This window comes from Phragmites australis, chromosome 1 (assembly GCF_958298935.1).
Source record: "Phragmites australis chromosome 1, lpPhrAust1.1, whole genome shotgun sequence".
NCBI classification, from domain to species: Eukaryota; Viridiplantae; Streptophyta; class Magnoliopsida; order Poales; family Poaceae; genus Phragmites; species Phragmites australis.
The window spans coordinates 9,661,101-9,671,685 of record NC_084921.1 but is presented as its reverse complement, the minus strand read 5'-3'; the positions used below and the strand labels follow the sequence as shown (position 1 = coordinate 9,671,685).

The 10,585-nt window shown below is 40.4% G+C and overlaps 1 protein-coding gene across 2 annotated transcripts; it reads left to right on the top strand.

The window, feature by feature from the left end:
- The first annotated feature begins 3,171 nt into the window (after positions 1 to 3,171).
- On the top strand, positions 3,172 to 9,249 carry LOC133908816 (uncharacterized). 2 transcript variants are annotated; one of them, XM_062350998.1, is made up of 11 exons: positions 3,172 to 3,804; positions 4,893 to 4,991; positions 5,245 to 5,348; positions 6,097 to 6,908; positions 7,001 to 7,123; positions 7,208 to 7,296; positions 7,387 to 7,587; positions 7,955 to 8,362; positions 8,459 to 8,542; positions 8,676 to 8,765; positions 8,840 to 9,249. In XM_062350998.1, the coding sequence occupies exons 1-10, from the start codon at positions 3,646 to 3,648 to the stop codon at positions 8,724 to 8,726; spliced, it is 2,130 nt and encodes a 709-aa protein (XP_062206982.1). In that variant the 5' UTR covers positions 3,172 to 3,645; the 3' UTR covers positions 8,727 to 8,765; positions 8,840 to 9,249. The 2 variants fall into 2 exon arrangements, with proteins under 2 accessions (XP_062206982.1, XP_062206975.1); XM_062350991.1 differs by having other exon boundaries at positions 3,172 to 3,810.
- The last annotated feature ends 1,336 nt before the right edge of the window (positions 9,250 to 10,585 follow it).

Here is a 10,585-nt window from a genome sequence, read left to right as displayed (position 1 = left end):
GATACAAGGTACATGACATCTAATTCCACCTCATTCAAATTTTAAATAAGTAACTATGATCAGTTTTTACCTTTGTCATCCCTTCACAGCGAAAGTAAAGAGATTCTCCAAAAGATTCACAAAGCACGCTTCGCTTCCCACACTTGCACAACGGAGGATCCACTACACGTGTTCTGCTCACTTTCCACTTCTCTTTATCCATCAGTTTTGATGGATTTGGTGAAGGAGGAAGCCAACGAATAAACTTGTCATATAGCTTCGGATACCGACTAAACCGTTTCACCTTCAAAATCCTAGGGTCATTCATCTCAGACCCATCAATCCATTAGAAGAAGTAGCACATCTCCCGCTCTTGCAAATTATTAAAACATCATGTCAACAAAAGTAATGTCATATTCTTCTATCCTAACCCATAATAAATATACACTCACACGATAATCCTTGCACATGTAGTAAACGTAGCCAACAGTATCTTCATGTAGAGACTGAAGGACCACGGTATGCTTGCCACAGTCACAAGTCAGGATGAGGAGAGTAGGAGGAATGCGGGTATCCTTGCAACTAATATCGGGATACTTCTTATCGATATGTGCCCACTTTTGCTTACGCCACAAATTGGTCGTCATACCATACAACTACATAAATACCAATCCATTACGAATTTGATATGCACCAAATATTTTTACATTCAACACTACCAAATCCTATGCACTAAACTTGGTTACCATCTTAAACAGTCAATTTCGCAACACAAATTACAATAGTAAAATGTTCTACATACAACCATAATAAATATGCTACATTAAGTATTGAACAACAACAAACAACCATTAGCTAATCTAACCAAATTTTAACATTTTCATCACTTAATCTCCAAACCCTAGCTAGCCTAAAACCATCTAAAACTACAGAGAAAATCAAAATTGAATAGATGCAATAGAGTATTTACCTTCAATGAGCAATCCCTGGTGAAATCTCCTTTGATTTGAGTCCAAAATTGACGGATTTGATGAAGGATTTAGAGGAGAGGGAAGAGGGATGAAAGCAATGTCCTTGGGCTCAGTCTGGAAGGAGGAGGAGGCGGAGGAGGGGGGCTGACGCGGCGCTCTGTATTGGCCTAAGTCATGCCAAAAGTATTAGCGTGACAGCGGTCGCACCAACACCTTTGGTGTGACTCTGGGTGCTACGTCGGTCCCACGTGTAAAGGCGTCGGGTTGACGCCAGCGTGACCACGTTAGTGAGTCACACTATGTACTTTAGCGTGACAAAAGGGGTTAGTTCGTGACCACGTTGGTGAGTTACGCCATGTACTTTGTTATACATTTGGCATGACAAAAGTGGCTAGTTCCTAGAAATTTAGTTTCGCACGTGTTATTTTTAAAATATTAGTTTAAAAGGTGCTAAAATAAAAATGTTCCGAGGATCCATGAATTCGGATCAGATAAAACTGCCTGGGGATTAGGGGTCAAAATGGATCTGATACGAATTGGATAGTACACTTTTCATATTTGTATCCATGTTTCAAAAAAAATGCAAAAAAGAAATTTGAATATCCACAAATACTATTACAAATCGGATTGTTCGAATTCGAACCCGAATATCCATTTACTTGGGTTGACTATGAATATTCTATAGCTTTATCGATAAATTATGGAATAACGATTTTATATAGCACAAGAATGACTAACACAGATTTGATAGCATGTTAATATTTGACAGCATATATAGCTATGTGTCAAATGATTACCAGTCATTAATGTAAACTAACATTTGTTCCTATTTTCATTACAAAACACAGTGATACAATGTTAGCAAATAACTAAGTGACAACTGATATGTAGTAGACCTAGGTATCCATAGCTAAGGGTCTATTTATAGAGTTTTAACTCTAATAATTTTTAGACCTAGGTATCTATAGCTCTAAAAATATATAGAGTTGAAATCATGGGTACATCGAGAGTGTTTATGTGAGTCATCTTATTTATATTTTAGACTAAAAATAAAGGCTTATTTTATTTTAATTATGTTTGGCGATGCTCCAGCTTTGAGATTCATGCAGGATTTAGAGTTCTTAGGATAAAATAAAGTGATTTAAATATTTATTTTTAATTTAAAATAAGAATAAAATATCTTAACAAAGATCTTCTAACTATTCACAGCTCTACTTTCAAGAATTTCTAAGCTATGGATGACTAGCTCTAAAAATATTTGAAACTAAAGCTCTACTAAATAGACCTTATTTTAACCTATAAACTCCAAACCTAATATGAAGCTAGGATCTGGAGCTCTACCAAATAACACATAAGAGCATCTCCAACCAACTACTCATATTTGACCCTCTATTCCTCTTATTTAAAGACTCCTCATCCAGATTTTATCCCCTATTTCTCAACGCGTTCCAACCGACCCCTCATATTTGACCCCCTATATTCGAATCACCTCTATTTTATTAATATTTGGTAACTCTCTCTCCTCTCCCTCCCCTCTCTCCCTCTCTCTCTCCCCTCTCTCCCAAATGAGGGGTTGGATGAGGAGTCCCTAGATGTAGGGGGTGAGGGAGAAGATTTAAGGGCTCCTCAAATAAAGGGGGTCGGATAGGGGATCGGTTGGAGACCGATTTTCATCGTTTTTTCCTCAAATATAGGATAGGGGGTGAGAAGATGGCTCGGTTGAAGATGCTCTAAGAGAATAAGTTTTAGTTATCTTTCACGTGACACAATATTACAGAAGTGAAATAGGTCCAAGGAATTAGATGAGAAAATAAGAAAAAAGAATATAGTGGGATGGCTAATTAGATTTAAAAAGATAATTTTGTATATTCGAAATAGATATTATCCCTATCCACATCCGTATTTTTTAAGATTTTACATTTTATTTGAGATTTTTTTAATATATCCATATTCATATATGCCAGTCAAATGTGAAATTTTCTTAACATATTTATATTTTAAATATCGGATAGTATCATTTTCAAGATACCAATATCTGATAATACTGATTTGTGCTGTCATTTCCGCCCCGATCATGTAAAACCGCGAACCGTCCGTACCGAGATTGACAGAAAACGTGTCGAAAGAATATGCAGGACAGAAAAACCCCTAGATCCTCCCCACGTTGCAATGTTCTTCGGCCGTGCATCGAGGGGCAGAACCGGAAATCTGTAGATTTGAGGAGACTCGACTCCACTAGTGACTTGTGAGGTTTGCTATCCTTCTCTCTTTTCTACCGCCGCCGCAAATTAGTTCTGCCTCATCAACGGCGACCTCACCGCCGTCGCCGGCGACGTGTGACTCCAGACCACCCCTCTTCTCGCTGAAGTATTTTCTCGTAGAGAGGCCGAGGCCTCGCGCTCTGCCGCCCTCTGCGGCATCTGGACTGGCGTGGAGTGGAGATCCATCCACCCGCACCTGGCACGATCCCTTCCTTCTCGTGTCGGTAACTGCCCTACGATTGCTTGAACGGATTGTTTACCATACTACAATACAATCCAATCCAATCCAATCGAATCCATGGTTGGGTTCGATTCGGTTCTTGTTCGTCTTCGTCTTCGTCTTCGTCTTCGTCTTCTTCAGCGCGCAAGAGCGATCTAGCCGTGCTGCGGGCTCAGTTTATTTCCCAAAGATTTTGGGGTTCAAGTGAACCCCCATGCCTCCCATCAAGCCCGCCCCTGATGGCGCCGGCGGGGATTACATCAAATGGATGTGCGGCGCCGGCGGCCGCGCGGGCGGCGCCATGGCGAACCTCCAGCGCGGCGTTGGCTCCCTCGTCCGTGACATTGGGGACCCCTGCCTCAACCCCTCTCCAGTTAAGGTCGCTTTGCTTCTTAGTTATTAATCACTCCTGTTATGCACAGCTTCATATGTATTGCATGATAGATACTAACGCCAATGCCAATGAATTTCTTGCTCCCTTGTCCGTGACATTGGCCCGACCACTGCTGCTCCGTTGCTTATGGGTTGGCCGTTTTTCTCGAATACGCAAGAGAGCTGCGCATCATTGCATTAAGAAGGAGAAAAGGGTGAAATACAAACACACACACAGAACGCAACCAGATCACGCATAAGGTATTACATACGCGCCAAAAGCAGGCAAAAGAACAATCCACACACACAAAACACCCCCTCAACTGCTAACCCGGGAGGCAGCCAGAAATGACAGCCCCTTGGCACCAGCTAGCGCCCACAAATTGGCCTCATCACACACACAAAACACCCCCTCAACTGCTTATGGGTTGGCCATTATTGGCAAGGAATGTATCTGTTGCATTTCCCTTAACTACACTAATCACATGATGTATAGTGATAGCTCACTTTTACTATTTGGTAATTGATGTACATGGTATAGATGTGTACTTGAGCTTGAAGCCTTCTTTTGTTGCGTCAATGCATATTTCATCTATGTTTAGTTTTTATCCTGTACCATTATATACGAAAAACAATATGCCTCTTTTATTTTATTATTTGCACATCATAAGGGCCACTGGACACAGACAAGGTTCAGTGTCGCATAAGCTTCACAGCAGGGTAAAACCATTTCCTTAATGTTTACTGCTGTTTAGGGCGCTTTAAGTGTTTTCTCAACAGAGGCAGTTAGGAAATACAGATGCACTCCCGTCATACTTTGTTCGTTGACGCTTATCTTAATATGATTATGGTAATATTTTTGAGGGAAGGCACATCCTGAACACGATTACTAATTTGGCATTGGAAAGATGATGACACACTGTAATTGTTAACCATTCAAGTAAATTGCAACTTGACAAATTAGCAATATAATAAAATGACAATTGCATCCATTTGTCTACCAGAGTATATGACTATTAACTATACTTCATATTGAATTTTTATTCCTGCACTGCTTACTATTTTGTTCCTTTATCTGCAATCATACAGGGAAGCAAAATGCTCAAACCAGAGAAATGGCACACATGTTTTGACAGTGATGGAAAGGTCATAAGTTTCCGTAAAGCCCTTAAATTCATTGTCGTAGGGGTGAGTTCACTATGTATTTAATGTTTCAGGAATTTCCTTTTCATGTTCTTTTAGCTGTTGAAGGGCGCTTAATGATCCCCCCCTCCCCCTGCCTTTAGGCTTTTTAGGCTTCACTGTCATGCAGTAGTATCAGCTTCTGTATACCAGTTTTTTTTCATCACCAAAAGAACTGTCTGCACAACTGTGAATAATGAAAGCGCATCACAGTGTTTATCAATCATTAACAACTTCTACCTCCATCATTGATGTACAGGGCGTGGATCCCTCTATTCGAGCAGAAGTTTGGGAATTTCTTCTTGGCTGCTATGCCTTGAGTAGCACCTCGGAATATAGGGGGAAACTAAGAGCTGCTCGAAGGTTTGATATTTTTTCTGTCTATTGTACAAGGATTTTTTTATTTACAATCCTAAGTGGCTAAGAGGTTTGCATGTTATTTTCAAAAAAGAATGATGTGGTAGGCATCAGTTTGGTTATTTTTGTATTAGTAAAATAAACTACTACAGCTAAATTTCTGTACCCTTTCCAGTTTTACCATTATCCTGCATATGAAGCATTAAAATTTTAGTCCCAAACTAGAGTTTCTCTTATATTTATACTTATGTGTAGTACATAGCAAATGATATTAAAAATGTGTCACCATGCTTGTCCCGAGTACCAGTCTGGATCTTTGAATGTATTTCCGACATAAGCACATAGCATGTCTTTGTTGCACATGTTTCTCCTTTGTCCTTTCTTCAGTATACTACCTTCTATGCACTCTCTATGGGAAAAACTGGTGTTGTCAATGTTTTCTGAAAACTGTAGATTTGGTATTGTGCCTGTTCTGAGGTTCTATGATTCATTTGATGTAGTTGCCTCAATATGTGAAATTTATTTTCTGTAGTCTATTTCATTTGCAGTTGCTATTTCTAATATTTTGGAGGCTGGAGTTTTTCCATTTAATTTTTGCCCTTTTGATTTACTTCCATTTGTGAGTGGCGTGATTATTTGAATAAAAATTCTTGAAGCTTAGAGACTAATGTTTTCCTTTTGTAGTTTAACACCCGTGAGTATTATTGGAAACCTGGAGGGGCTCTAACCTTATGCTTTATTTCTTTCTATGTAGGGAGAAATATCATCATTTAATTAGGCAGTGCCAAAGCATGCATGCAAGCATTGGTACAGGTGAGCTGGCCTACGCTGTTGGATCGAAGCTGATGGATGTCAGGACTTTTCCTAAAGAAATTGACAGTGGAGAAGAAGGCGACACAAGTCAGCAAGCATCACAACATGCACCTTGCGGTTTAGCAGCAAATTCCAATTTGAATTATGGGTCTGGTGGCACACCACAGTCTCAAAAATGGAAAAGCTGTACTAATTCAGCTCAACCAGCCGGTTTCAACATACATAACAGTAGCCCTGTTTATGAGTCCAGTTTTATGGTGCCTTCCACAGCAGTGAATAATTGCTCAAGACATTCCGGAGATTACGATGACATCGGTGAACCAAGGTATGACAGTGAGACCTTCACTGATTTTCCTTCCCTGCCTGGTACAAACTTGTTCTCGAATGGTGGTGGGGATAGCAATGGAGTTGAAGAAAGTCATTGTAGTTTCTCAGTTCCTGAAGATAGGTTAAGGCCCCGTGATGAACGCGTGCACAGCTTCCAAATCAATAATAACATAGATCTCATTATAGAGTCAAATTCATTCTCCAATGATCTGTTTCGAGCGAGCAACAGTGACTCAGCCGTCTTTCACTCAGATGCATACAAGCAGGATAGATGGTTAGATGATACTAGCTATAGTAGGGAAGTTATAGATTCGTTGAGGATATCTGATGCACCAGAAGCAGATTTAGTTGATGGAACCAAATCCAACAGTCTGATTGCCAACAAAGATAGAGTCTCCGAATGGCTTTGGACACTGCATCGGATTGGTATGCTTATTTTCTCTTCATTTGCATAATTCTGGTGGTCTCTTCTGGTTGTATTCTCGATACCAACAATTAAAAAAAAACACTTCATGCAGTGGTTGATGTGGTGAGAACAGATAGTCACCTTGATTTCTATGGAGAATCAAAGAATATGGCCAGAATGTCAGATATACTTGCAGTTTATGCATGGGTTGATCCCTCCACTGGATACTGTCAAGGTTTGCATATTTTGATGAAGCTTCATTTGCTACAATTATTTACTTGATGTATCTAAATTTCTAAATGGGATAAGTTGATTATAGGTATGAGTGATCTGCTGTCACCTTTTGTTGTTATTTATGAGGATGATGCGGATGCTTTTTGGTGCTTTGAGATGCTACTGAGAAGGATGGTAATTTGCATCTATCATAAATTTTAGTTGTTCCTTTTAGTTTGTCCCTTACATTACTTGATGGATAATGTACATTCTGCTGCACCTCAGCGTGAAAATTTCCAGCTGGAGGGACCAACAGGAGTTATGAAGCAGCTTCAAGCATTGTGGAAGATCATGGAATTGACAGATGTAGAATTGTTTGAACATTTGTCAGCAATTGGTGCTGAAAGCCTTCATTTTGCATTTCGGATGCTGCTAGTGCTTTTTCGTCGAGAGCTATCCTTTGAGGAATCGTTGATCATGTGGGAGGTCTGGCACTTCAGCATATCTGTCTTATTTTGGATCATCCCTAGTTGACTAGTTCTTACATGGAATTAGCATGAGAATTCTTTGAAACAGGCATGTAGGTAAAATATGGTGAATCTTTTATTTGGATTTGAAATCATCATAGACCTAAATAGTTCATAATAATGATAGTTAATCTTTGTGACAACATGGTTAAATAATTTACTTGCCCTGAATAATGCTAAGAGATTAAGCGTGGTATTAGGTACTGCACATAACCACACTGAAGTGCCCTTTACATCAGTTCAGGACTGCAAGTGATTATTTTATTTTAAATGCTCTTTACACTATAATCTTGTTCTGTTGATTCAGTGTTTTTCTTGCCTTTCAGATGATGTGGGCTGCTGATTTTGATGAAGATGCAATCAGGCGTTTAAAAGTGAACTGTCTAGAACCGTTGCTAGTAGATCTGAAGAATGATTTATCATGTGAGGTCAAAGAAGTACATCAGGTGAACAGTTGCACTAGAAGAAAATCCAAATTCAGGAAATTCCATCGTAGAAATGGTGAAATCTGTGGAGCTTGCCATCCTGGAGCAAAATCCAGTACAAGAAATCATCTTTGTGGCTTGTCAGGTGCTACTATATGGGCAAGGCATCAGCAGATGCCGCATCTGAGTGCAAATGTATTAGCAAGGAGTGGAGATGACGAACTGCCTATATTCTGTGTAGCAGCAATCTTGATAATCAATCGCCACAAGATAATTAGAGGGACTTGCTCAATAGATGACGCTATCAAGGCAAGTTCAGTAACTACTTTCTTTCATGTCATCTAAACCCTTGTGTCCATGGACTGGTTAGTTATAGTTATTTTGTTCACAATGGATTTTCTTTAGATGTTCAACGATAATATGCTGAAAATCAATGTAAAAAGATGTGTCCGTTTGGCCATCAAGCTGAGGAGGAAGTACTTATACAAGGTAAATTTCCGACACAATCTTATCGAACATAGAAATTAAGTTTTTTTTTCATTTTCTTGGTTCTTTCATCTCAACATCAACACAAGACATTATAAGGCTGGTTTTTGAGTGTTCTACCTGTCTTGAAGTACAGTCACTGAAAGGAGGCTCGAGTGATGAAAAAGAAAGTTTGGAGCAGCACTGACCAGAAGTCTGGTACATCTCTGGGTTCTACTGTCACAAGGTATGTAGTGGGCGGGCTGCCTAGGTAGTGGCAGATGGCAGATGATTGACATATTTTTGTTTGCCTTGTTTCAGGAAATCTGTACATACTGCTATACTTGAACAAAATAGATGAAGGTGTGGAAGGAAAGAAAAGGATCCCTCCTCCCACCATGTTGCTGTATTGTTGGTGTTGTGATTATTTTTGTTGTCCCCATTTGGCGGGGATCCATGTCCATGATGATTATATTTGTCTATGCTGAGGCATTAGGGCAGGCAAACCACACGGGAGAACAGAAAGATCGATGTGTAGAAAGAATGAACCGAGCAATCCATTATTTGGAGCAATACTAGCGGTACATTTTTTTGGCATGAAAGTTCATGTTGCCCAGAACGGGGCCTGGCTCGGCCCTAGCCCAAATGTTCATGTGTCGTCATGCTTTGCCTCTGGCGACGCTCTTTGTCACAATGCTGATGGTCGTGTTGAGATGATGAGGTTTTTGCAATTACTGTCTAGTAAAAATGAGTCATTTTCAATTGACATTCTTTCCGGTCGATGCTTAAACAGACATTCCAAATGAATACGCCTGTAAAATGTAACTTGTAGACTTGCATTAGTTGACAAATAATGCGCGGTAAATACACAACACGACGGTACTTCAAAGCCAAACTACCTTGTTTTTGTTTAGGTCTCCAGGGCGAGCCGTGGTCCAGGGGCAAAACTAGGAGGCTTGAACTGCAGGGTTAACTTGCACGTGCTGCTCTCCCTATTCTCCTGCCACTACAATTGGTTGCGACTAACCGTCGACAACCTCACCGCCGTCTACAGGTTACAGCAGCCCAGGCCTCATTCGACCTGGGCTAGTATCCCGTAGAGAGTGCCTTCCGCTGGTACCTTATTCGACCAAACGACTGCCCTCTTCTGGTAACCAAAGCTTTCTTGGTCAGTTGGCAGTGGTAGACCCAACGTTTAAATATGTGTTCATAGTTAATACAAATATTTCTTCAATATTTAGTCATATCATAAATATACACTATTTAGTCTTCTCATCTCTTCACTAAATACGAGTCATTCAATAATTCAAAGTCACAATTTCTAATCCATTGTTGAGAGTGAGAAACAAAGTTAAAATGTACTTAGGTTTACTTGTGATGAGTGATTAATATTAGTATTTATTTGGTTTGATGATCTTCGATTTTGCATGAGCTTTGATGTGATTTGAATTGATTTAAGATTTTATTAGAATATATTGATTATGGACTAACTGTAATTGGAGTCGGAGATATGTGTTTGCTTATCTCATGGTGTGCAGGTGATGGATACAACTTGACGGTTGACGGCAGGATGATCGGAGCAAAGCAGAGTGCTTGGTGCCGGACGATCAAGGAGGTCGGGCGGAGTCAAGGGTGATTCTAGCTGAATACGTGGAGGTCAAGCAAAGCATGGAAGGCGGATAAAGATGGTGTGTTGACAAAGTCAAGTGAATGGGATGCCGGTGTAAGTGATAAGGTGGCTCGAGAGATTGGGACGGAAGAGACTTGTCGGCGGTTAGGATCGCATGACGGAGTACACGCGTCAACATCGAAACGCTCGCTTAAGGTGTAAACAAGGCGACGAGTCACGCTTTGAGAAGCGTGCAAGCGGTTTCGCAGTTTGGCCTCAAAACCGTGGGAGGACTGGAGGAGTAGGTAGCACCATCGCAAAGCTTGCATCGAGGCGAAGCTAAGTCGTGAAGGCGCCGCAGCCGTCCGATGAACTAGCCACTTGAAACCCTCTTGTGTCACTCATTTGAGAGCTTAGAGCTAGGGTTTTAGAGGAGAGAAGGATGTGTGCTTAGTCTA